Source organism: Melozone crissalis, unplaced genomic scaffold (genome assembly GCF_028551555.1).
Source record: "Melozone crissalis strain CALT ecotype California unplaced genomic scaffold, PUWL_Pcris_2 ptg000107l_1, whole genome shotgun sequence".
Classification (NCBI taxonomy): Eukaryota; Metazoa; Chordata; class Aves; order Passeriformes; family Passerellidae; genus Melozone; species Melozone crissalis.
The window spans coordinates 2,766,173-2,793,545 of record NW_026535884.1 but is presented as its reverse complement, the minus strand read 5'-3'; the positions used below and the strand labels follow the sequence as shown (position 1 = coordinate 2,793,545).

At 53.2% G+C, this 27,373-nt stretch overlaps 1 protein-coding gene across 1 annotated transcript in view; it reads left to right on the top strand.

Moving 5' to 3' along the window:
* Positions 1-20,019, top strand: part of AJAP1 (adherens junctions associated protein 1) — a 35,398-nt gene extending 15,379 nt beyond the window's left edge. Inside the window, exons 2-6 of the mRNA XM_054292165.1 lie at positions 1,055-1,746; positions 8,725-8,812; positions 11,473-11,715; positions 13,635-13,765; positions 18,318-20,019. Of these exons, the coding sequence (XP_054148140.1) occupies positions 1,055-1,746; positions 8,725-8,812; positions 11,473-11,715; positions 13,635-13,707 (1,096 nt within the window). The 3' untranslated portion in view covers positions 13,708-13,765; positions 18,318-20,019. The remainder of the gene's footprint in view (positions 1-1,054; positions 1,747-8,724; positions 8,813-11,472; positions 11,716-13,634; positions 13,766-18,317) is intronic.
* Positions 20,020-27,373: the final 7,354 nt, after the last annotated feature.

The following is a 27,373-nucleotide window of genomic DNA, read 5'->3' as shown; positions in this document are numbered from 1 at the left end:
CAAGGACTGTGCGGGCGCTGCTGCAGAGGATTAGCCCGTTTAGCCATGTAAAGCTCTCATTAACTCCTGCTGAGTTCGACAAAAGTCTTTCTCCTGTAAAAGCGAAGTAAAATGGAGTAAAGATTTTTGGGTTTTGGCCTAACGATTTTTTTTCTTTCCAGGGGGGTAGGATGGGAAGAAGGCAACAGAAATTTGCCTAGCAGAGATTTTCTTGCTGATTTATGTGGGGGAGCATCACTGAGGAGACATGAGGGGAGCAGAGCCTCAGTGTGCTGTCACTGGGGAATGGAGAGGGCTGTGACATGACGTGATGTGACGGTGACATGAAAGCAAAATTCCAACTGCTGAAGCTGCCAGCAGCTCAGGGGTGTTCCAGCTGCTCTGTGGCAGAAAGGGCAGCAGAAAGGGCTGCTCCTCCTGCAGGGTCATGTTCAGCCTGGGTGCTCCACGCTGTGGGAGGGGATGTGCCGTGGGAGGATGTTCCTGCTGCAGTGTGGGTGATTGCCACAGTGGGAGATGGGCCACACGTGCAAGCACCAGAGCCCACGGACTCGTCTGCTCCAGCCCTTTGAGGGATTCATCATGCTGCCTGTGGGATTGGGAAGCAAAGGATGGGTTCTCTGGTACCTCTGCATCTCAGTGTCCCTGGAGTGAAAGCTTGTGCTGCTTGAGCTGTCCTGGCCCGTCTGCTTTGGATAATTCACCCAACAGGACTGAGTTTGGGCAAAGCAGGCACTGGCTGCTCCTCTAGAGTGTTTCCTGGTAAAATCCATCCTCAGGTCATTCCCATCATCCCCAGACCAAGTGAAAAGTCACAATTATGAATGGGGATCCTCAGTCTGTCATGTTGGTGGTAGTAGTTTTCAGGGGGATGGGGTGCTGCATGCCTATGATGCCGTTTTGGGGACCTCTGGCTGGAGAACCAGGGAGGACAATGACACCCGTGTATCTGGGGGATGTTTTGGATGGCTGGGCTCAGAGATATAGTGTGACACTGAGAGGGAGAGCAGGGTTACCCCACTGCCCTTCTAACACAATCCCTATCTATCCACAGGTCAGCTTGCCCGCTCGGAAGCCATGCTTGGATTCTAATAGCCATGTTCCACCTAGCCATGGACCTTGCCAGCTGCCAGCCCGCAGCAGCCGCCGGCCCCGGCGCGAAGCTCTCGGCGCGGCCGGCGCTCCGGCACAGACTGTCCCGCGGCTCGCTCTGGGGCACGGCGGGCACGGAGGAGCTGCACCGCCCCGGCCCCGCCTGGACCTGCGGCCCCGCTCCCCCCGTGCCGCGACCCCGCTCCCGCCGGCCGCCCCCCCCCGCCGCCGCCGCGCCCGCCGCCCGCCCCGTGCGCCGCCCGCGCTCCCGGAGGGGCCGGCGGCATCTCCGCGGCCGCGGCTTCGCCCCGCGGGACGGGAGACCCACGGCGCTGCCCGAGGTCATCGTGTGGGGCCCCACGGGCGAGGAGGACTCCCTGGAGAGCAGCACGCTGCCCAGCGCCTTCGCCACCACCACCACCACCGCCGCCGCCGCCGCCGCTGCCACCACCTCCGCCAGCACTGCCGCCGCCGCTGTCACCTCTGTCACGGCCGCCACGCCGCCCCGGGTGCCCCCCAGCACTGCGGCTCCGGTGCCCGGCGGGGACGGGTCCCGCAGCGGCCCCGGGCGCAGCAGCACCGCCGAGCCGGCCGCAGGGCACAGCAGCGGGGGGAAGGATGCTCGCCCGCCGCGTGGGCTGGGAGACAGCACAGGTAGGGGGACAGCGAGGTGTTGGGGACATCAGGAGGGTTCACAAGCGTCCCCGTGGCAGCGCTGCCCGGGACAGGAGTTAGTGTGACATTAAACAGGCGCTCGGCGCTGATTATCGCTTTTATCCGAGGCGTTTTCCAGCCGCTCGCTGTGTTTTCCCATTACAGTCTCCATCCACAGCCCATCTCCCCGTAATCGCGCTGAGCATCACGCTCGGCACAGCAATGCCTTCCCCCGGCGCCGGCTGCTGCGTGGACATGGATGGGAAAGCTGCTTCCCATTTATTGCAAATTATATTTGTTATTGCTGATATTAAACCGTGGGATACCGGTGGATAGTTTACAGAATTTACTCACTGTGCATCGACTGCTTTGAGCCCACTGCGATTTTCTAGTCGAAATGAAAAGGAATTTTACGGCCTAATCTTAATCCCAATTAATTTATCCAGCCTGCCCCGCTTGGCAAAAAGAGACGATGCAACCAGGATGTTGTTCCTGACTTAAAGGGGTTATTTATAGCCGAAAAATAACTCCCAGCCTACACACCTTTTACAAAACGCTGAAATGGGCTGGGTAGATCAGCGAGGGAGTATTGATAAGGGCTGGGGCTTTTGCTGCTCTCTGCATGATGAGAGCATCAGCCTGGTCTCCCCCCACTGGGGTCAGTCCCTCTGGCCTCAGTGGCATCATCCAGTCCAGGAGGGTGAGGTCCAGTGGGCTTGTTGCCATCAGCCAGCTGCAGGAGCCCCTCTGCCTGCACCAGCTGTGGGAGGATGGCTCCTGGCATGTGCTGGGGCTCTGGGACTCACTGGAGTGGGCTGCCTTGTTTAGGCGAAGTTGAGCTGGCAGTGATGCCACCCACTTGCCAGTGCCACCACTGCTGTCCTGCAGAACAAAGGGAGCTGCAGCCCCAGCAGCTCCCAGGGGGCCAGCTGCTTTAATCTGCAGGCTTTAGCTCTCATTAGGGGCTTTCTCCATGATCGGAGTTTTTGCTAATTAACTTCTCTTCAAGCAGTGAATGTGATAAACTTCTTCCCGGGTCTAAAGGCCCTGTTTGATCCCAGCTCATCCACCCTCACTTGAAAAGCTCCTGAGGTCCAGATCCGCTTTTCCTTCCAGTGCTGGGGCTGAGCACCCAGGAGAGCTCTCAGTATGCTCCCAGTGGGAGCTCCATGCCCCTGCTATGCCTCGGGACAGCGTTTTGGGAGCGAGCAGCCGGCTCTGTCTCAAAGCAGGGTCCGTGCCAGTTTTGCTGGTGCGGCTCCTGTGCGAAGCCGCGCAGCTTCCCAGCCCTGCTCCGCTCTGTTATATAAGCTGTAGCGGCTGGAAGTGTTTGTTCTCTGCTGGGAAAAACATATGGCTACAAATGAGGATGAGGTAACTCGCCTGTTCGGTTTATTTGCCTCAGCGAGCATTGCCAGTCCCTGCCTGGTGAGGCGCCTTGACGGGAGCCCGCGGTGGGTGCGGTGCTGCTCTCGCTGCCTGTGGTCCCTCAGCTGTCCCCAGCACATGGGGAGGGTGGTCAGGGTGGAACCACCTGTGTGTGGCACCCACAGGGCTGGCAGAGCTGTCCCAAGGCTCCTGGAGCCACGCAGATCCCCCACATTTAATTCCATCAGAGCAGGTGGCTGCTGTTGTGCTGCTGCCCCCATATCCCTCTTGTTCTGCATCCTTGTATCCCTCTGTGCTTTGCCTCTGGGTCCATGGTGGTTGTGCGGGACCATGGGGTCCTTGGGGTGCACACAAGGTGGTAAAAAAGACCCACTTCACTTCAGCAGAGGCAGCGGTGCTCGCTGAGGTGAGCAATGGGAGCAGCTCTGCTCTGTCAGATCATCCTCTCGCCCCCCTTCCTCCTCGCTGAGGAGCGAGAGAAAAAAGCCAGAAACAATGCCTCCGTGAGTCGCTGACAGCAAAAACAAGCTTAAAAAAATTCCCCTGGAATAGGAATCACTCATCTCATAGGCAGGAGAGGCAGCAGAGGAGTGATGGCAGGTAATGCTTGGGATGAGAGCAGAGGCAGGTGCGTGTGCTGGCCCTGTGGGTGCTGCTGTGGGGGTTCAGGTGACCTGTGGCTCAGGTGTTCCTGTCCCCGTGCCACCCCTGCCGCGCAGCACAGCACTGCTGGCATCAGCTGGGCGTGCAGGATGTTCACCCAGGCATAGTTTATGCTTGTGCTTTTCAAAAATGTGCTTCCTTCTTCAGGGCTGTCACAATCGTTTTACTCTGGAGCAGGGAAAGAGGGGAATAATTAAAATTCCAGCATGCTGCAAGTGGGAAGGGCTGTGAGGAGCGTTCACCGGGCACTCTCCACGTGGGCTGGGCTCCTCCAGCAAGGCAGAGCATCCCCGGGTCCCGCAGCCTCAGCCAAAGCAGGGAAGAGTGGAATGAATCAGAGCTGTCAGCGCGAGGCAGGAATTGCACTCGCTGGTTTGTCTGAGCCTCCTTTCAGGAGCTTTAGGATAAAGCCGCCTTTAATTAAACCTTTAAGTGCTTTATAAGGCAGAAAACTCCATGTGCTGTCTGCTGCTCTTAGTGGTATTTGATGACCGGTCGCGGCGCGTTTGGCACCGCAGTCTGTGAGCTTGTGGCAGAGCTGGTGCTCAGGGACACCCCTTCACCAGGACTGGGGTTCACCTGGGGGAATGCGGGGGCCATGTGGGTGTTGGCAGCTGGATCTGAGCTGGTGGTGGCCCCAGGCCACCCCTCCCCACGTCCAGCCAGCAGTGTGTCAGGAATAAATAATAACAGAGGCATTGCTTCCCGCTGGTGATGACCCTGCCTCCAGAAAGAGGGTGCAGTAGGGGGTTGCTGGAGGCAAGGAGATAGTAGATGCAAAAAGCTTCAAAGGAATTAATTAAAGATAAAATGTGTTTAAAAGAAAAAACGCTGGGCAGCGAGGATGGAGCTGCCTCTTTGATCCACCGTGCCGAGGCGTGGGGTGGTGCCGCAGCTCGGGGACGGAGAGAGGAGGTGAAGGAGCTGGATGGTGTCTCCTGGGCTGGCACTATGATTACCCATCCTGGGAGCTTGCCCAAAGGATCCCTTGTAGGGCCATGCATAGCTGCAGCTTTCCTGAAGGGTGGAGGATGGTGGTGGAAGCCAGAAAGGAGGTGGCATCAGCTGAGCTCTCCCTACAAGGGAGTGGGGACACTCCGGGGATGCGCGGATGGCGAACGTGCCTGTGCACATCCTCCCACGTGCCTCTCACTGAGCCAGAAACTCCCCTCTGCTGCTCTCCAAGTATTTATTGCTCGGTGATATTTGCTGTAACACCTGAGAAGATAAGTCCCAGTGTCTTTAGCATAAACCTCCAGGATTTTCCTTCTTGGCAAAAACATTTTGCAGCAGCAGCAGTGGCGGGAAGATATTTTCTTTCTTTCATCAGTCCAGCTCAAAATACCAGGAAGTTGCCAGGAGCCTTGGTGGTTTTTTTGCTGAGAAGCTGCGTTTTCACCTCAGGATGTCTAACACTCCCTGGGCTGGGTTTCAGAGAGATCACTGATTTACCAGGTGAAAAACCAAGCTGCTTTGCTGACCTCAGCTTTGCCAGCAAGAAGGTGTTGGGAAGAGCAGAGCCAATTGTGACATGGTGGATTGGGCAGCAGAGGAACTGGCTGTGTACTGTGACAAGGCTTTTCAAGAAGATTTCTGCTGTGTCTCCACCCCTGTATCAGACCCTTGTGGCTTTTGTAAATGATTTTCCTTACAAGCTATTAACCAGCAGTAGGTTCATGTTACGGCCAAATCTGGCTGATCCCCCCTGGGAAAGGCCGGCGGTGGCAGCAGGGAGGCCACACCACGCTCCTGATTGAATTGTTCTGTCCGCAAGCAGCTTTATCAGGGCATGAGGTTTTTGGGGCTCAGATGTGATTTCTGATGGCTGGGGAAGCTGTAAAGCCTCTTGAGTCCAGCAGCTTTGTCCCAGCTTCTCCACAATGCTCAGGAGGAGGCATTGGCATCCTGGTGCCCAGGACATGTGAGAACAGAGGAAGGGGACTCATGGCAGGGCTGAGGATGGGATGCTGAGGAGAGGGAGATCCACACAGCACAAGTGTGGGAAGAGACTGGGGGTAGCAATATCTGGCCTGTAAGAGTAACTCCAGTTTTCTCCCTTTCAAATGAAATAGAGCTGTTTTCTCCTTTTTCTAATTTTATGCAGCTTCAAGGCCTTGACAAGGGTCTTCAAAGAGTTGCAGCTCGTAGCTGTTTTTATTGGGAAAATGAAAAATACAGGCTCCCTAACCAGAGCTGTTGAAATAAAGGCCTTGGGGGATAGAGGTTCTCTTTGTTTTTAATTAAGAGCTTATATCTCCTGTTCGCTGCCATGGCGTGCTCCTGCAGTAGCAAGACATTAGTCTCGAATGGATTTTTCTCATGGAATTAATTCCATTGATGCAGAGCTGTCCGGGAGCCGTTTCAAAAGGTGGCCAGAAAGGCCAAACCTCAGCACTTTCATCTCAGCAGCAAATATATGGTCTTTAAAATAACAGATTAAAAAAAAAAAAGAAGCAAGCCCTGGCATTGCCTTGCTCTGAGAAGATTGGGGTTTTGCCCGGGATGTGGGGAATCTGGAGCTGGGTTGTGCTGCCTTGCTGGGGATTCTGTGGCCCCTCTCCCACCCCACCTTGGGGATTTAGAGGCCCCAGTGAGAGCGGACGGCACGAGAGTGGAAAAACCCAGAGATATTTCAGCATTTCCGAGGGTTCAGAGAGCGCCTTTGAAGAGCTTTCCCTCCTGGCAGGCGGCGTGCGGAATTCTGCTGCACTAGCAGAAGCGCAGAGAGGCTTGGACACACTTTCGGCTCCATTAAATACTTCTCCTGTAATTACCCTCCAGTTAAATGGTCACTGCGTCAAATTGCCTGGTAAAAGCCTTGGCAGGGGGAGCCCTCGCAGGGCTGAGGCGTTTGCAGGTGAGAGGGGCCGGGGCTGGGTGTCCCTCCCCGCTGCAGCTCCCTGTTTCCACGGTTAATAACGCGTAATTACACGGCCACGGGGCTCCGTGACCCGCTGGGATCGGAGCTTTTGCCAAGGAGATGAGCAAACAAAGCCCAGGCGCTGTAATCCCTGCTCCCGGGGTCTCTCGCTGGGGGCACAGACTCTCATGGGGAGTTTCCTACACTGGAGGAAGAGGATTTTGCCCCATGAGCTATTGATTTTATCTTCCAAGTCCCGTTCCTCCATCCCGTTGGGCTTTATCTAAAGCACTGCTTTGCCCTTGGCAGCATCTCTGTCCACCTCACTTCACCCACCAGGGTGCTTTATGTCCTTTACAGGACATTTCCCTCTCAGAGGATGCCCCACACATTAACCCCACCTCTGACAGACTGGATATTTGCTTGATCTTGCTCCGTTTGGCCCTACATGCTTTGAGGGCCTAATATAAAATATTTGATATATTCATAAATTGATATGTTTGTAAATTAAGAATAAAGACCTGGTGGTGTTTATTGCAGCAGGCATTGCTATAGGGCTTCCCAGGGAACCACCTGTTGGGTGCCTTCCCTCTGTCCATCACCAGCATTGAGACAAAGGTCTCCTGTCCCCTTCAAACCCCCCTGGCTTCTGCAGAATCTATACATGATGCAAAGGAACTTTGCTGTGCCGGTACATATGGCATCTTATGTGTGTGATGGAGTCTAAAATTATCCAGCCTTTCTTAAAATCCATGTGTCCTGCTCCAAGGAGCTGCCATCCTTCCCAGTGCTCAGCCACCTGCAATCTGTTCTGCCTGTGCCTTTCCCATTACGTAAATGCAAGGATTAATTGCATCGTTAGGTTCTCCCGTGGCCCTGCCACCGCTGCCTCAGCTCCCAGCATTGCAGAAGGTCTCGTCCCCGACTCCGCTTCTGTTTTCAAAGGAATCGGGCACTGGGCTGGTTTGATTTTATTTTTAGAGCCTTTCCTTTTATCTTTCCCAGCAGCGTCCCACTGGGAGCTGCTCCAAGGCTGCCGTGCAGGATGCGGCCGGGCTGGCTGCTGCCCGGGTGGGCGTCACTCCCGACCTGCCACGAGCTGTGGGGACATGCTCCCATCGCCACCACCCTCTGGGAACTCAGAAGTCTTCCTCTGGGCCTCACCTTCAGCAGGTGGGGCGCCACTGGGAGGAGGGGAGCCTCCCAAGTGTGGCGTTTTCCCTGTGAGGTGAAACCCAGAGGTGGAGCAGCTGAGGAGTGAGCTGGAATTGGCTGCTGCCCACCCTGCCAGCACAGGGGCCGCGAGTGAGTCCTTCCCCAGGAGCAGAGGCTGCCCCAGTGCTGCCCCTGGCTCCCCCAGCCACCCCCAGCTGCAGCTGAGCCATGGCCCTGGCACTGACTCCGTCCTTGCCACAGACACATTCAGATATATATATAAAACTGCTTATTTTCCTGTCATTCTAGGACTTATTTATTTATTAAAACTACCATCCATCAGGAGCTGCAACATCTGTTTGTGAAAAATAGCACATCCTTGGGCTGCAGCCAGGAAAAATCATTTCATTACGAAATTGCAACTGTAAGGCAGCACAAAATCACAAACATAGTGTACAGCGAGCCGCTTTTGTTTCCAAACTGCTCATTAGGAATGATCCACGAGCCAAAATGATACCCCGTGGAAGGTGAAGAGGGGGAAATGAGCCCACCCGACCTGCGAGGCGAGCAGCCGCCAGCGCTGTAATTATTCTCCCTGGTGAATCCCGCACCCGGTGCAGGGCTGTGCTCGTCTCCCTTTCCGTCCCAGAGGGGAGACGTCTTCACTTCTCTTCCGTTCTTCGTGCCTAATTCGGGCTGACAAGGAACATACTTGAGAGGATAGGAAATGAGGAGCCTGGCTTACAGATTTATTTTGTGTAAGGCAGGAGAGAGGATTGCGGCGCCGCTGCCGGGGGCTGTGTGTGGCCTCGTGCTGGGAGGGGGTGGTGGGGGGCTGTGTGGGGATGGGGGGGGCTCTGCCAGGGTCCCCTCAGTTCCCATCCCCACTGTCTCTTTTATTCTGTCTGCAGGTCTGGCTGTTCATCAGATAATCACTATTACAGTGTCCCTCATCATGGTCATAGCTGCGCTGATAACAACCCTTGTCTTAAAAAATTGGTAAGGTGCCTCCTGCTCTGCTTGGCTTGGGGGGTGGCGTGGGATGGGGACAGGGTGGGGATGGAGATGCCCATCCTGCTGCAGGTGTCAAAGCCTGTGGCACCTGCCAGGATTGCAGGAGAAAATGGGGGCTTTACAGCAAAACCTCCAAAGGAGGTTGGTGCAGCGGGGTTTGGCTGTGTCCTCACAGTTTCTCCACCTCACACCACCTGGCCAGTGGCTCTGGGGACCAGCATGTGCCCAGGCTGGGTGGACAAGTCTCATGGGACACGTGCCGCAGCACAGTGCCACCTGGAGAGGTCAGAGCCGTGTGTTGGGGCACAGCAGGTGTTCCCAGGACCTGTCCAGTGCCAGTCGCTCCTCTGCTCCCTTCCCTAAGGTGCTTTGATGCTGCTCCTAAAATCCCCAGCCTGGCTTGGCAAGAAGCAGCTACACCTCCTGCCCTTCCCTGTGACCCCAGAGATGGAAGGGCACCTTCGAAGCCCCTCAGGTGCCACGGTTTGAAGCATGCCCCAACGCCCAGGGCGCTGCTGTGCTCCTCCAGCTTCATTTGCTCCGGTTTGTTCTCTCAGTGTGGCTTGGGCGTATGGCAAAATAGGTTAGCTTTCGCTCCAGGCACTCCTCACTTTACCTATTTTCCCAGGGAATCTGGCCTACTTTGAGGTCAGCGTTGCTGGCGTAGCGACATGGCTGCAGCACGGGGCTGGGGGGAGCGTGGCTGGTGGCTCTCCCCTCCGGCCTGGCGAAGCTCTGCGTGGGTGCTGCAGCAAATCAATTTCTGCAGCCAGGAGGCAATTATAACACCAGGTTGATGAGGAGCCTGCTGGCTGGCTGGGATGAGAGGAGAAGCCCTTTGCAGGGCTATGGAGGCATCTTCATCTTGCTAAAGCCATAACGCTGAGCAGCAGCTGACTGAAAGCACCAAGGTTCTGTCCCCACAGCTGAACTTGTGGGGAGCAGCCAGTGAGGCTCCCTGCTTTGTCTCGACTGGGATTTAATTCACTGAACTTCCCTGGTTGCTGCAGTGTTTCAGTGAAGGAGCAGGGAGAATAGTTTATGAAACACTTGTGGGATTTGTCTCCGGTCGCAGCAGTGAGCGGTACGAGTCATTGATCCGGCTGACCACAGCTTGGCAGAACAGCTCAGTAACTGCTGCTGGAGCCAAAAAGGGGGGAAAAAATAAATCCAGTGATCAGTGTAGAATAGAAATGCTTTACAGTAAGTGAAATTGAGAAATCACCAGAGAAAATCCTCAGCAGGAGAGTGTGGGCAGCACCCAGGTGTGTCCAAGGTGAAGAAGAAACAGTACCTGGGAGTTTGCTCAACTCTACCCAAACTGCCTCGGTTCATTGGGTGATTTCAGGCTACGTTCAGTGACCCACACCACACGCTCTGGCCCTGTCCCCATCAGGGACACAGTCACTGTCCCCATCCTTTGGCTGGCATTTGTCCCCTTCAAGCAGGATGGGTGAGTGATGGCTGCGTGCCAAGCCAGCGTCCTTCTTGCCACTGCTCCTCCTGCACACGTGCCGTGGCGAGACAGCAGTTGGTTTAGGGCTGTCTCTTTCACTTGCATCAAGCAGAGCAGAGCCAGCAGCCAGATGCTGTCACCCTGGCCAGCCCTGCTCCCAGCAGAGCCCCACATTCCTGTCCCCAGGAGTGCCCCTCCACTGATCCCCAGCTCTCACCGCCCTCGGAGCTGCCACCTCCCAAAACTCCAGCGTTCTGCAAGGCGCTGTCAATCCCTTCTGGAAAAAGTGGCATCTTAATTAAATCAGTGTCTAGACCCTGAAATAGGACCGGGCTGATTGAGGGCGGCTCCTGCGAGCTGGGGTTCTCCTCGTCTCTGACGTACTGAGGCAGAAGTGTTGTGCAGCCACAAGATCCTCATGAAGCCTCCAGAGCTGGAGGAGCCCCCGGAGAGCAGGGCTGCCCTGCCAGCCATCCCTCTGCTGTGTCACACCAGGTCCTGAGCTCATTTATGCTGAGAAGTTCCAACCTGTTGGTGTCTCCCAAATGAAAAGGGTTTCACTTCATTGTTCTCACCTACATATTTTCACTTAAGAAAAGGCTTTTGCTTCCTGCAGGTACAAAAGTGTGACTCATTAAGTCTTTCCTCTGATGGGAAAGAGCTTGTGTCTAAAATGTAAATTTGGTTCTTATAAAAAAGCACCGAGCCAAATGACTGCTTGTGGCTGATCTCTCCAATTCTGAATTGGAATTGGAATTTCTGAATTCTAATATAATAGGGAACAATCTGGTCAGTCAGGTGAGTTCCCTTGCCAAGTTTCAGGGATACACTGTGCCTCCCGTCCCTTCTGCTTTGGCCTTTCAGGCCATAACAGACTTATAATGGAGGGAAAGTTTTCACACAGACAGACAGTGGGATGGGACAGGGGGAATGGTTTTCAACTAAAGGGAAGATTTAGATCAAATCTTAAGGGAAACTTCTTCCTTATGAGGGTGGTAAGGACCTAGCACAGGCTGCCCAGAGAAGCTGTGGCCCTGGAAGAATCTAAGGCCAGGCTGAACAGGGTTGAACAACCCAATCTAGTGGAAGGCATCTCTGCCCATGGCAAGGGGATGGAACTGGAGGGTTTTTAAGGTCCCTTCCAACCCAGACCATGCCATGACTGTCCAATTCTCTCTCCCCTCCCCAGCTGTGCGCAGAGCGGGCGCCCCCGGCGCAACAGCCACCAACGCAAGCTGGACCAGCAGGAGGAGAGCTGCCAGAACCTGACGGACTTCGCCCCCGCCCGCGTGCCCAGCGCCCTCGACATCTTCACCGCCTACAACGAGACGCTGCAGTGCTCCCACGAGTGCGTGCGGACCCCCGTGCCCGTCTACGCCGAGGACACCTTGCACTCGCCCGGGGATTATAAAACCACCTTCAATGGAAACAGGTGAGCTGGGCGCCGTGGTTTGGGTGTGGGGGCAGCGCCTTCCTGCTGAGGTGATGGGGCTCGTCACTGAAATATTTTCTGAAAAATCCCTTTGGCAAGATTTTTTTCTCCTGAGAAGTTAGGAGGCCTCAGAAACAAAATGTAAACAGTAATTATCTGATTGCTCAGAATGTGGTTTGGAGGTTGCTTACCAACAGGTGTGTGACGGTGTTCACAGGGGTCTTAGGATGAGGGAAGAGACGAGGATCTGACTCCATGTTTCAGAAGGCTTGATTTATTATTTTATTATATATATTATATTAAAACTATACTAAAAGAATAGAAGAAAAGGTTTCATCAGAAGGCTAGCTAAGAAGAGAATAGCCAAGAATGATAACAAAGGTTTGTGGCTCGGCTCTCTCTCCAACTGTGATTGGCCATTAATTACAAACATCCAACATGGACCAATCACAGCCCCACCTGTTGCATTCCACAGCAGCAGATAATCAATGTTTACATTTTGTTCCTGAGGCCTCCCAGCTTCTCAGCAGGAAAAATCCTAAGGAAAGGATTTTTCATGAAAGATGTCTGCGACACAGGTGCATCTTTGATTGGTCTCGTGTAGATTGTTTTTTACTTAATGGCCAATCACAGGTCCAGCTGTGTCGATACTCTGGTCAGTCACAAGATTTTATTATCATTCTTGCCTTCTATCTATATCCTTTCTCTATTTCTTTCAGTATAGCATTTTTAATATAATATATATCACAAAATAATGAATCAGCCCTCTGAAACGTGGAGTCGAGATTCTCATCTCTTCCCTTGTCGAGGCTGCCTGCAAATTCCACAAGGGGTGACGTTCCAGGAGCATTTGGCAGAGCGTCCTACCTCTTGGGTGCTCACCTACTCATAGTTCAGTGTGGGACTGGTCCCCTGACCCCATTTCTGGCAGTGAGGCTGGGTGGGTGCCTCAGCGGGCTGGGAGAGCTCAGCACCACACAGAGTGTTCATTTCCCAGCTGCTGCTGCTCCTGCCAGCACATAAAATGCCACTGGATCCATTTTTCCAGCGCCCGTGCTGTCTCCTCAGTGGCATCGGCAAAGCTGCCGGGCTGCAAACAAGCAGGTGATTAATGGAGGAGCAGGCAGCGAGAGCCAAATGAGCCGTTTGGCTGCTGCAAAACAACGGCACAGCGCTAACAAGGAGCGTCGTTTGCAGCCAAGGGATGTGGCCCTGCTCTGCCAGCCCCTTGCCTGCCCAGGGGAGGGGGATCAGGAGCAGTGGGGTTGGGAGCGATGTTTCCCGCACCACAGGCTGTCTCCAGAGTGCTTTCACTGGGTGCTGGCGTGGTTTCACCATATGGTAAATGTGTGTCCCCATCAAAGGTGGAGGGGAAGCCAGGCAGAGAGTTTTGAGGGAGAAAATGAGCAGCTGATGCTCCAGACAGCCTTGAGGAACCACGGCATGTGTGGCAGCCGCAGCCCAGATCTGCCTGCCCCAAGGACAGGCCTGGAGCCAACAATTAAATGCCTTTCAGCCAGCACTGATGCCTTTTCAATCAGCATTTCTTACATGTGTGCAGAGTTCTGCTCATCTGCATTTTCCAGGGTTTCTTCACATCTCAGGAGGTGGAGAACTGGCAGGGATTGTCACACCATTTTGTTGGGTGTCCACAAGCCTTGGTTTGATATGAACTCCAGCCAGGTGACAGAGAGTGCCTGTGTTCTGGCTAGCAGAGATCATGGCTTTATCACCATCCAGGGATGCTTTTCTGGGACCCTCTATCCCAGAGCACTTCCAGGCAGCCTGGTGCACCCAGACCCACTCAAATCATCGCTCCAGAGAGATGTAGAACAGCTGACTGTGCAGCAGGCCAGCCCGGCTTGCACCGTGTGTGTTACGTACCAGCGTGTACAAGGCCCTCTTTCTGCTCACTGCAGACCCTCTTCTTCTGACCGGCATCTTATTCCCGTGGCCTTTGTGTCTGAGAAATGGTTTGAAATCTCCTGCTGACTGGCCGAAGCCTGTTTGACTTCTGGGCGCAGGGCAGACGCCAGCGGGCTGTTTCCTGGTACGTACCGCGCTCCCCGCATCCATCCCGCACCCATCCTGTGCCCCTGCTGTGCCCATCGCACCCTGCCCGGTGCCATCCTCCCCCCTGCACTTCCTTCAGTGTGACTGGAATTCCATGCCTGGATGGGGCATTGGGAGCCAAACAAAGCTCTCTTTTCCAGGGAGGTTAATTGCGGACAGGCCAACACTAACAGGGAGGGACTGGGATGGACAAAGACTCAAAAGCAAAGGGTGCCTGGGGCAGCCTTGAAGTTCAGCCTGATCCCATGGTTCCAGCCCACCTCTGAAACCTCAGCAAGCCACAGTAATTTCCGTGCTGGGAAATGGCCTGATCTGTAATTAACCTCCGGTGGCATGATGGACAGCCCGCCTCGTCGGAGCGTGCACGCTCCACCAGTATCTGAAAGCTCATTTGGTGATGTTGGCTGTCATGAACACTTCCATGCTCACTGCAAGGGTGCTGGGGTCCTCCTCTTCCTCCTCCTTCTCCTCCTCCTCCTCCTCCTGCTGCTCTGCAAGGCCAACCCTTCGAGCACAGTCCCCATCAGCCAGTCACACCTGGGGTGTTGCTGTGACTGAAGGAGTGCAGTGATGTTCAGGTTGCAACAGTACAATCTTTGGGGATTTCCTTCTCTTTTGTTGAGTTGCCCTGAGCCGTTTTCACCTCCTTGTGTCACTTTTGAAGGTGGCACAGCTGATGGCAGTGGCAGGAAAAGTCTGTGTGTGCCAGCTCGCCCTGGGCAGTGGTGCCCACTTGAGCCACGTGCTCAGGTGAATTAATTGCTCTGTCCCAAGTCCCTGCTGTAATGAATCATATATTCAGTGTAAATGAAATTTCCAGCCTTCCCTGGCTGCAGCTCGCTTGGAATAGCCTGTTTAACATTATGCACAGCTATTGAACACAGAAATATAATTAGATTAGAATGGAAGGGAATAAAAAGTTAATGATCTTGGCCGTGCTGGGGCTGTGGTGTCTAGACAGGGCAGGTGAGGTGTGTGCCAGCACAGTGGGGCACAGAGAGCAGGGATTCACCTGGCATGGCCCCACTGCCCCCCCAGAGCCTCTTCTGGCTGCAGCAGCTTCACTGGTGAAGGTGAGAGGTTCTCACTCCCCATCTGCTGATATGGTCATGTTTTTTCTCTGCCTCTATTGTTGTGGCCATTGTCTCAGGGAGCAGAGGGCAAAGGAATCCAGGCAGGAGCTGGTGCCAGGAGTGAGGACAGCAGGAGAATGAGCATGGAGGATCTGCAGGGAACACCAGCCTCAGCAATAACCCACTGGGCCTTTTCCATCCTCAGTTTTGTAGTTTGGGAAGTCTTTCCATTGGCTTAAAGTGAATTGAAAAGAAATAACACAGCTACACTCAATGCCATCTACAGCTCTCCATGCCTTGGGTAGGGGGAAGGAAGGAGCAGCTTGAAGCACTGTAGGAATCCTGTGTGGATCCCACTGCTCCTGCCCCAGGTCTTGTGAAACCCCAGGCCAAAACTATGCCCTGGTCAGCTGCATAGATTTCTTTAAATAGCCTGAAGCCATTCCATTACGCCTTATTAAATCCTTGAAATTCTCATTGATCCGTTTTCATGGAATCCACGAAACGCACATTGACGTGCTCTGGAAAAATCTATCGGGCTCGTACCTGGAGCATTAGCTCTGTAATGGCACTTCAATTACAGACGCAATTCTGGAAGCTGCTGTTTGGTTTCATTAAGGATAACAAAATGAGATTGATCCCCAAACCTGTTCTACCTGTTCCCTGCATGTTTACTCTGCACAGGTGTGTTTGCACCAGCGTGTTTCTGGGGCACACTTGCATAAGTGGCGTGTCCCAGCTGAAACCAGGTGCTGTTGGGAAATCCCTCAGGTGAAATGAGCATTCCAAGTTTTCATGTGTCACTGTGTGAGGTGCAGATGGCACGGAGATGAGCTCCCTGCTAGGCTGTCCCTGCCAGGCTGTCCCTGCCACCGCGGTTGCCTTGTGCTGTCACCAGCTGCCAAGCACCATAGGAGCAGTGGGATGGAGGGAAGCAGAGGAGTGGGGGCATGGAGGATGCCTCTCCAGCTCTTGTTTCTAGGGGAGAGGCTGGTGGAGAAGGGGATGCAGCTGCTTGGGCTGCACCGTTTCCGGGGGAATGAGTATTTCCTGGCTGGCATCCACAGCTGCAGCAAGGTCACCTGAAGGGGACAGTTGCTGTTGACCCACTGCACCACAGCAGAGGAGGAGGATGATCTGGAGCATGTGCAGCTTTCTGGCTGGAGGGGCGGCCACGTGCAGCTTTCTCCTCACACCCCCTTTCTCCTGGTGTTTTACACATTTTAATTGACAGCATTTCACAGCTCTGAGCTGTCTTGTGTGCACATTGGTGCTTCTGATGGTGTGGGGCCAGAGCTGGAAGCACAAGGCAGGTGATGCAGGTGATGTCCCATGTCCCATGACAGGGATGGCAGGACAGGGGTGCTGCAGAGGTTTTGTGGAGATGACCACTGGGTGCCAAGTTGGAATTTAATGTGAACTTCACATCTGACACTCTGTGAGCCTGGTGTGAGGACTGACCACAGCGCTGCCCAGCTGTCACCCTGGCCTTGGGTGATGCCTACAGCATCATCAGGCTGGGCTGAGCAGTTGAGGCAGCAGATATAAGGGACAGCACTGCAGAGCATCTCCAGCCCAGAGAGCTGCAGGCAGCGCCACGTTTGTGTCAGGAAACCTGGTAAAACTCATCCAGGTACACAGGGAGCAGATGTTGAAGCTGTTTCCTGGGGTCGGATTCCTCCTGTGCCAGCAGGAGCCACGGGGAGGGTTCCTGTGCTGCAGGCATGGTCCCTGTCAGGGCACCATCCCTGCCCACAGCAGGCAGTGCTGCCCCTGGCAAGCAGCTGGTGGAGCTTTCCAGCAGATTGCCTGTGCTGGCTTCTGGGCCCCGCTGGAGCACCAGCTCCTTGGTAGATGCCACAGCTCAGCAGCAGCTGCTCCTGCAGGCGGAGAAGTCAGTCTGTCTGCAGCAGTGCAGCCTCAGTGCAGCCCCGGGCTGGCTAGGTGAGGAAGCTCTCAGGAGTTACCTGAAGGGAGGGATGAAAAGGAAAACTTCTCTTGCCTGGTGCCAGTGGTGCTGGAGGAGCACCCAGACAGAGGCAGGAGCAGCACCGCTCTGCAGACCAGCACAGGACATGTGCCAAAGACTTGAGTGGCTTTGTCCAGGCACCACAGCACGGGATGGCTGGTTTGGCTTGATTTCATCCTGGCTTTGGGGCTTTCTGAAATGAAGTTTGAGATCCCGCATTATTCTTGTCCTTAATCCCGCTCTCTTTGACTGAAAAACCCCATGGAATGAGATTATACAAAAATCTGTAAGGTTGATCAAGCGCTGACCTACTTTGCACAAAGAGGCTATTTGGGATACAATACCAATTGTACACCCTGCTGTTGTGCATTAACCAGTGCCCACCAGGAGCCACGGGACGCTGGGCACCTCTGGCAGGCAGGGGACACTTTGGGGCAGCAGCTGTGCTGGTTTGGTGACACCAGCCTGACCCTGCCCTGGCACAGAGCTGACAGCAGTGTGTGGAAAAGCCACGCTGGAACACGGCAGCAGCTGCTGCTGGCCCCGTTCTGCCTAACAACAGCAAATGGTTTGTGTTAACATTAACAGATAATGAGTCATCATAAAAGATCCCAGCTTGTCTTTGGAGGAGTAGCAGCAGTCCCAGCACAGCCCCAGCACAGGAGATTAAGGACTCTGGAAAATCTGTCTCGCTAATTAAGACTTCGGGGTTGTTCTTGGAGATGGTGAATTGGGCATCTTGCTTTAAAATAGCGGTTTTTTTAGAGAAAGAATCCTGGAACAAAAAGCACAGCACATTGTGGATGCTGATCCCAGCCAGGCAGAGGGCACAGATTAGGGATGTGTGGGCTAGGAATGTGTATCCTGGGCATGGCTGTACAGGGTGTAGGTACACCAGAGACCTGCTGGCAGCTGTCTTTGGCACACCCAGCTGTGCTACAGCTCATTAAATGTCATGGACATATAGAGCAAGTGGCCACACGCCAGTGATGGGGAGTGATTGTCTTCACATTGAGGGTCCAAAATTTCATAGGAAGGCATCTTCCAGTAGATGGTAAATAAATAGCTTAAGGACTTTGATAGGATCTCTGGTTTGGTGCTTAACCAATTCCCTATTGATTCTTTAGATTTAACTTTAGAAAATCTCGTTAGTGCTTGTCATCATCTGCTCGTCTGCCAGAGCACTCGCTGCTCGAGGCCCGAGTGTGAGAAGCTGCAGAATGCAGGGATGATCTGGAGTAAATCCCACTCTGGAAAAGGCCCTGAGGAGAGAGAAGTAGTGGTCTCAATCCCCAGCACAGACCAGAAGCTGCAGAGAAGGAGGAGGAGGAGGTCACTGATACCCCCAGGAATCCCACAGCTCCACAGCCAAGGGGGAAGGAGGAGGAAACCTCTAGGCTGTGAGAGATCATCCGAGCAGTGATGCAAGACTTGGTGCAAATCCCCTGTCGTGACCTAATCTTTCTTTTTCTTCTCGTCCTCAACAGGATTCCATTGGTGAACCTGTAAAAAATATAAAAAAAATAATGGGTTACCTGTACCTACCATTTCTGTTTACCAGTAGGAGACTCAAAGAGCAGCGTTCTATGGGCCAAATATATTTTTATAAAAATGAACGCGCCTATAGGTAACTGCGTTGTCAAGGAGCACGTTTTTGGGAGGAGAGAAAGGAAAGTGTGCGAGTAAAGAATCCCGTGGAGGAGGAGGAGGAGGAAGAGGAGGAGGAACCAGCAAAGGGATGGAAAAGGAAGGAATGAGCGCCTGGAGCCCGGCCATGGACGGTGACTCTGAACCTGTGCCAATAATTACCATTATGTGCCATGAACTGATGCAAAGACTTTGCAAAGAGCTGAGACAATAACGCCTGGAAATGTTGTGGAGGACAAGTGGGGCATCTCTTCTGGTGGGGTCATCCATTCCAGTCCATACATACGGTATATGTAGAGAGAAAATATATATATATATATACACACACAAACACTTTTTGTACTGTAGCAATTTTTGAAGATCTTAAATACTCATTTTTAAAGAAGATGTCATGGGCTAAAAGTCTCATTTCTTTAACACGCATCATGCAAACTGGGTGATCTGATGTTTTCTACTTTGGCAGCTTGCCTGTCAACCTATATGTGTATATGTAGGTAGACATATATACATATATATACGTGTGTGTGTATGTATAGACATATATATGTATGTATACATATATATATATAATTTTGGTTCTTTTTGGAAATGCTTTTCCAGCGACGCGACCGTGGTGGGAGACAGCTGGGGCTGTGCTGCCGGCGGGAAGCAGAGGAAAAGCTTCCCAAAACCATCCAGAGCACAGCTCAAGGCAGTGCTGAAGGTATTTCCAGGCTTCTCTATCCCAAGACATCATCAAGGTCGATGGGAAGAAGCTGGAAATCCTGAGCCTGCCCCGTTTCCACAGTGCTGTGATTTCTGCCGTGCTAGGCATGACACCTCGGGGCTGGACGGGGCAGATTTTAGGGTGGACTTCCAAGAGATGGGCCTCTCATGGCACAGAAGAAATTTAGGAATGGGGTGTGGGAAGGTTTTTGGAAAATGGCTTCTGAATTGGCCAAAGCACCAAAGTTTACTCAGCCCTGTGTGAGAAACCAGAGGAAGGAGCTCATGTCCTCCTCCCCCAGCCTGGGGCTGTGGGATTGAGAGAGCCTCTTCCTTTGTTCTCCCGGTCTTGGCTGGCTCTGCTGCAGCAGGAGAAGACACAGCCGGCTGTCCACAATCCTGGAGATCTCTTAATAGTGTTCAAAGGGAATTTTTGCCAGGGAAGCACGATTCTGCAGGCTCCAGTTTGGCGTGTTGCTCTAGAAACACGTCCACGCCTGTCCAGCTCCTGCTGGGGTGGGTGGCGTTCGTGGGTGCTGACCCTCAACCCTCTGTCCAAGTCTTTCCATGGAGTCAGGTGCTGCCATGCCGTGCTGCACATCAGACACTGGGATGGGTCTCACTCGGGTCCCTTCAATGCTAAAAGGGTGGAAACGACAGCAGAGATCAGACCAAAGTCCTCCAGTTCTTTTTTGTAAACTGCCCTTGGTAAATACTAGTGGTTTTTTAGAATTGTCCAGATCCACGTTTCTACTCCCCCACTGATTACTCAGCTCCTTTTCTTTATGATAATGAACGTGCAGTTTAAAAACAAACAAAAAAAAAAAAAAAAACAAAGCAGAACCCTGTGGTGTTGCGCATAGCCACGCGTGCGGTCTCTTGTTCCCGTGTCCTTTTCTGTCCTTTTCCCATGGAATTGCACAGTCTGGATTATTTGTCCTGAATTTTTTGGACGCTGCCTCAGACAGAAGTCTTCCTTGCCAGCCCTGACAATTACCTGCGGACTTGAGCCAAGCATCCCCTGGGCAGAGCTGTGTCTCCTGGGTGGCTCGTGTCCTGCTCTCCAGAGCGTTGAATCCCTCCAGGGAGAAGAGGAGACAGTGTCTTGCTAGAGCAGTGGCCCCCAAAGCTTTAGCTGTCCCTGGGGAACGTGGGGAGTGTCTGTCCTTGGGAACTGTGGAGTCTGAGCAACTGCTCCAGGGTCATCTCAGTGTCTTGGGGCTTTCCTGTGATGCTGATCAGTGGTGCAGCCCTTGCCCACAGGTTCTCCTCCCTTTGTGACTTCTTGGGAATCCATCCACGCCAGCTTTGAGCCATGTTCCTTGTGCTTCTCCCCTTAATCTTCCTATTTATTTCATTCCCACAGGTATTCCGGTGTAATCGCGGTAGCAGTGTGACAAGAAATATATCTCAGCTCCTTCATTGCAGGGCACCTGCAGCAGCGTTCTGTGTTTCTGCATGGATGGAACCTGCTGCCCGCAGGGAAGTTGTCAGGCAGAGCTGGGAGATGCCAGGGCAGCACTGGTGCAAGCAGTGATGGTGATGATGGCAGTGGTGATGGAGAAGCACCTGGTTCACAGGGAATTCCCTGTGGAGCTGGGGAAGAGGAAGGGAAAACGTGTGTGTGTGTGTGTGTGTGTGTGTGAGAGAGAGAGAGAGAGGGAGACGGAAGGTGAATCACTGCAACCCCGAGGATGGGCACGGGTTTCAGAGGGCAGGACTTGCATGAGCTTCCCCCCCACAGTCTGCAGCAGGACATGTCCTGGTCTCCCCAGAGCTGAGCAGTGAACCAGGGAACAAAAGTAGATGCACAATCTTCCCTTATTTATAAGGACCAACAGCACTTGCACTTTATCAGAGGAAGCCTCTCCCCATCCATGCTGGGCCACTGCAGTGGAGGGAGAGGAGGAGGAGGAAGGGCTGGGATGGAGCTGCTGATGCAGTGATGGACAAGGCAGGATCCAGGCTTCCCAAGGTCTTGCACAGTGAAGAGAAATGAACTGTGTTGATCTCATTCCCTCCTATTGATGAAAGCCAAAATACAGGAAAGAAATGAGAATAGAAAGTCACATTTCCATGGCTTAGTCTATTGAGATCTTCCCACCGTGGAAAGGCAGGGAAGCATGGTGTTCTCAGACACGCTCCTGTGGGAGCTTTGTCATGTTTTGGGCACATCGTCTCACCCCAAGGTCCTGGAAGCTTGAAAAAAGAAAAGTTTTGCTCCTTGCTTTGCTGTAAGCCCTCAGCCCGCTGCTGCTTGTTTGTTTTCAGTTCATTTTCCAGATTCCTTAGCCCCTTGAACAGACCCTGAGAAACACACCAAGGCAGCTTCTTGGCTGCCACATTCCCCAGACACGTCATGTGTGTCACTTGTGGCTCTTTCTTAGAGAAAGTGCTGTGGCACAAACCACCCATGGCAAGGAGAGGTTGGCTCTCCTTGGGCTCTGCAGCAAGCCCAGGCTTCCCAGGGCTGTCTGGGACTCTCCTCCCTCCACATCCTTTGCAAACCCTGAGCAGGAGCCACAGGCTGTGCCGCTCCCACCGGGCCAGGGGTGGTTCCACTGCTGCCACCGGCACCGGTGGGCTTTATCCTGCACCAAACTGAGCAGATTTGGGGCTCCGGGTCCGAGCTCCCACATCATGGCACCAACAGGTAGGGCGGGCAGGGTTTGCTCCTCAACCCCCTGACCTCTGGAAGCCCCGAGGGCGGCTTCACCCCACAGCACCCCGGGCAGAGCCGGCCCTGGGCTCTCAGCCGCCTGTCTCTCCAGATCCGATCGTTTACCTTCACTCTGTCTTCCCAGCTGGAGAAAGGGCGGCCGGTGGTGGTGGCAGGAGCCGTGCTCCAGAGAACACCAGTGCTCCATGGGACACCATGGACACCGAGCCTGCCAGGAGGTCACCGTAGCGATGGCAGAGCTGGCGCGGGGACGGATTTCAGGTTACCTCTTCTCCACTGGCAGCTTGTTTGCGAAGGAAGGTAGTTCGGCTGAAACGGTAGTTAAAAAATAGTAGATATTCTACACATAATATATATTTTGTAAAAAAAAAAATTAAAAAAAAAATAAAATAGAACAAAAAATATATCTATCCTATCTCAGCCCACCCATTTCAGGATGAATGTGGTTGGAATTTTCGTTCAACCAGATATTAAATCTGTACGCGATTTTTTCAAAACCAGCAAGAAATCCCTTGCCATTTCCAAGTCTGTGGGTTTGGTCTCCCGAGCTCATCTAACGCTTCTCACACATTTTTAAGAATTACTCTCAGCATTTGTAGGTACATTTTTAATAGTGTCACGAGTGAAGATAATATTTACTTTGAAAAAAGTATATGTTGCACAAAAATGTACACTAAGGGCACAGATTTCTGACCCAGATTCTTCTATTTTAGGTTCCGAGGGGTTTATTTTTTTGTTTGATAGGACATGTACAGTGAAGTTTACACTTTATTTTTATTTTGCCAAAACCCGTTTTCTAACATGAGACAGTTTTACTTTGTAACCGGTTTTACATCACTGAGTACTTCTTTCTTTTCCTGGGAAAATCCTGCACCAGGAGGCACCCGGTGGAAGCGCCGTCGCCTTTTGGCACTGTGGCTGCCCAACCCGCGAGCTGGGGCAGTGCCAAAAGGACCTTTTTTTCTTCCCGAGCGGTTTTTAATTTGTCTCTGTCCGTGGAAGCCGTGTATTTGGAAGCACTGTAAATGCCACCCTGTCCCCTTGCCCTCTGTATATTTAGTACTCTGATGTTGCTATTAAAACTGATATGAGAACCGCGCAGCCGCTGGTCACTGGGTTCCTCCGCGCGCGGTCCCTGGGGAGGGGACGGGGTTGGTTTGGTCTCCAGGGGGATCCATGTCTCAGCAAGGATTTCCTGTGGAAATTTCCCTATTCCCAGCTGTGCACATCTCGGGTGAGCAGCAGGAAAATCGCCCTGCCTTGATCCTGAGAAGAGGGTCTTGTGCATCCCCTTGGAATCTCCACCACAGCAGTGCCACCTCCACACCCTGTGGCGTAGGCAGGAGGGTGCCAGGTCCCCAAGCTCACCCAGTGTCCCCCAGGTCTTTGAGGGGACCCTGTGGGCCTTGGGACAGCTGCTTGGAAGAGAGAAGCCATTGAGCAGGCCCGTTGGGGAGTTAATTAAGCATCACTAAAGATGCCTTAAACAAACGGCTCTGCTGTGAAATCACTTCATCCAGCTCCATCTTTTACCCAAGGAGGAGTCCTGGCCGTGAGCAGGTAAGTGGTGGCTCTGGTTTGCACGTTGGGTGTGGAGCAGGTGATGATGGGTCACACTCAGGCTGGCCCTGCACTGCTGCTCAGCAGATGGACAGACAGATGGACAGACGGATGTGGGGACTGGGCAGCACAAGGAGGGCTCTTGCCAGGCATCAGGGACAGCTCCCATAGCCCCCCTTGGTCCCACAGCATCCCCCTTCCCCAGGGCACTGTGGGACAGCGTGGCTGCCATCCTCACAATGCCATCTGACCTGGAAAAAGGGGGAAAAGCTTTCATTGGTGTCCCTGCTGGCTTTGAAGAGGGATGGCCTGGGATGACAGAGAGCAGCACAGCCACCTGCCACTTGCATTCCCAGGCAGCCTTCCCGCAGTGCCAGCACCCTCCACAGCTCTCCGTGCCAGACCAGAGAGGATGCCCAGCCCCAGCCCAGCCAATCTCCAAGAGCTCCATTCTGCAGGAAAATATATAGAAAAATTGGGAGGGACAAAGTGAGCTGCTCTTCATTTTAGGGCCAAATTGCCAGCTTAAATCACCGAGACAATGTGTACAAGCGAACAGGATGCGAATGGCCTCAGAGCTGCATATATCAACCGGAGAACTCTGTTCATTTCCAGATGCAAGTGGGATTTCAGGGCATGAAATACAGTGTTAGGTTCTCATTCCTTTCCCTGCTATTTATCACAGCCGGAAACGTACTCACCAGCCTGAGCTGTTCCAAGCGACGCTGCTGGGAGCGTGGAGGAGAAATATTGTGCTGAGCTGTGGGAGAGGGATTGGGGTGGGACGAGGCAAGCAGCCAAAGGGAGGAACCAGCATCCTTACTCCCTCCAGCACCCATTGCCCCAGCATGGAGCCAGGAGCATCCCCTCCTGTGCTGGTCCCACTGTGCAGTGAGGGCACGGCCACCACACACCATGCCCTGGGTTAAACGGTGCCACGAGTGGTGCCCAGGGCTGGAGAGGTTGTGACAGGGCCACTGTCCCCTTGTCAGCACTGGAGACTGCCAGCTCATGTCCCTTCCAGCGCTGCTCGGCGGGGCGAGGCTGGAAAATGAGGCTGGGGAACAAAACACCACACACTGGTGCCGCAGCACACAGTTCTGATAGAAAGTAGGACTAAGCATTATCCAAGTTTAATTATTATAATTATACCGGGGCGAAGTAATTGCTGGGGATATTTTAAGCTTCAATCAACACGCTATTTTGAAAACCGAAGCCTTGATTTACCCAGGGCGAGGTGGTAACCATCAACAGGCACCCGTGCTGCTGGCAGCCAGAGGAGCCCACCGGGAGGGTTTGTGAGATGCTTGGAGCTTCTTGTCTTAAAATAGGGATTTGGGAGGATGGAGGGGAGTGAGACAAGCAGTGGGAAGGTGGAAAGGGGTCCCCCATGTCTCACAAAGCATTGACTAGAAGCCTGGATGCAGCAACAGGATGGGCTGCGGGAGCAGCGTCAGCTTCAGGAAGGGGAACCATGCAGGATAGGCAACCCCAGCTCTGAGGAAGATTGGCTGGGGCTGGATGATGTAGTGATGCTGAAATCATTTAAGCTTGTTATGGTGGTTTCTATGGCTCTCTGGCTGGATGTAACAAATTGTCTGCATCATTTTCCAGATGGATCATTCTTAAATCATCCAGGACAGGCTTCAGGGCTCTGCGCTGAAGCAGCGGAAGGCACTTTGGTTCAATAAATGCTGGAACCATTCTGTATCAAGTGCTATTTCTTATTAAAAGTGTAAGTACATCGTCCCAAGCTGATGGGTCTCACAGCCAAGTTCTCCATGCTCTGCACCCCTCTGAGTGCCCTTGGGTCCCCAAGGGGATGGGGGACAGGAATGGGGGGCCACATACGGGTGCCTGTGTTGGCAGGCAGAGTGTCTCAGTGGCACAGCAGAGGGAACACTGATGGATAAGGTTGCCCAGCAGCTCATCCCTACTCCCTGCTTCCCCCTCCCTATGCAGGTACCAACCCCCAGCACATGCCCAGCTCCTGGCAGATGACGCAGCCCAAGCAAGCCTGAGCAAAACCTCTTATTAAAATTGGAATTAGCTGACCCCTTATTATTATTAGCTGACCCCTCTCTGTGAGGAGAGCTGCAGCCACAATCCCTCAGTCAGCTCTGCTGCAGAACAGAGGGTTTATCACTGCTGCCCCATGGCGCAGCGAGATGCCGACGTGCCCGGCTCTGTCACCGCTCTTGGCCGTGCCCGGTGCTCCTGGTGAATGATGAGGGCTGAGAGAGCAGTTTGTTACTGCCAGGCAATTTGGGCTAATAAGCAGTTCAAGGCAGGGACGCCTCTCAGCAGAGATGAGTTATGGCAGGAGGGCTTGGAGAGGAAGAGCCCTGAGGGTGCTGCAGTGGAGGAGCCTGCATGGCACATGTGGACACAGCCCATGGTGGGGCTTGTCCATGGTGGGCTCAGTCCAGAGAGAGCTCAGCTCAAAATCTCCCTCAGCCCACCTGGAACGGACACTGCAGCTGCTCATGACTTGTGCTGTAGATTGACTTTCCCCTGGGACTTCTAAGGACTCAGGATGCAGTCCCCAGGTTTCAAATGCCAGGCTTGTATTGGATCTAATCTTGGGTATTTCTGATGCTGGCAGGGACTGAGGCCCAGGGCTGTGGGACCTGCTTGGCTCTGCCATCAGTGACATGTCTCTCTGTGTTTAATAAACGTAGCAGAATGAAATCCCTGTTGTTCCTGCTCATCTTCCGAGCATGATTTTAACTGAATTCTGACATTTATCTTAGCTCCTTGTCAGGCCAAAACAGGGACAGACTTTCTTTGGGGGGTTATTATCTTTCCCTTGCAAATTTTCAAGCGTGAATAATGCTATGTCTGGCACAGAGGATGGAGGCAGGAGCTGGTGGTGGGTGTCCTGGGAGCCTCTGCCACAGCAGGATGAGAGCAGGAGGAGCAAAAGCCCTGGTGGCACTTGGGGGGCAAGGTGACATCGCAGTGTGAAGCCCATGTGACAGCCAGGTCACAGAGCACAGCAGGGCATCACTCAACCAGCAATGCCAGGGGAAACACATCCACCCCTGCAGGCAGCGTGTCCTCCCAGGTGTGATTATTGACCTGCCTGAGGGCTCTGAGGTGGCTGACCGCACTTTCCCCCTGCAGCAATTGATTCCAGTCAGCTCAGATCAGGGAACACTTGATTTCTCTGCCTGATACCCACTCTGGCCTTCAATAACACGGTGTTTAGGAATAGATCCCTGGATTCACTGGCAGGAAAACATCGCCTGATGTGTCCGACGGACAGCACTAACAGGTTTGGCCACGTGTGGCCTTGAGGGTTTAGTTTCCTATGTCACAGACATCTTTTATGAAAAATTCTTTCCTTAGGATTTTTCCTCCTGAGAAGCTGAGGGGACTCAGGAACAAAATGTAAACATTGATTATCTGCTGCTGTGGAATGCAACAGGTGCATCTGTGATTGGCTCATGTTGCTGTTTCTAATTAATGGTCAATCACAGCCCAGCTGGCTTGGACAGAGAGTCCGAGCCACAAACCTTTGTTATCATTCCTTGCTATTCTATTCTTAGCTAGCCTTCTGATGAAATCCTGTCTTCTATTCTTTTAGTATAGTTTTAATGCAGTATATATCATAAAATAATAAATCTAGCCTTCTGAAACATGGAGCCAGATCCTCATCTCTTCCCTCATCCAAGAACCCCTGTGAACACCGTCACAGCATCCCAGCCCAGGGCTGGCTGGCCAGGGGTCCTGAGTGCTTGCAGCCACCCTGCCACCCTCCCCCAGCACCTTTCCAATATTACCAGCCCATCCTTCCCTTCCTAAAAGCCCAGCCAGTGCTCTGCCCTTGCACCATAAAAAGCACAGCTTGACATTTGTTTTTCCCTGTCTATTTCTCATCCCTGTTTTCCTCCTCACCGCTTCAGCCTCCACCACCATGTCCCAACCAGCAGCTCGGCACAGAGCAGT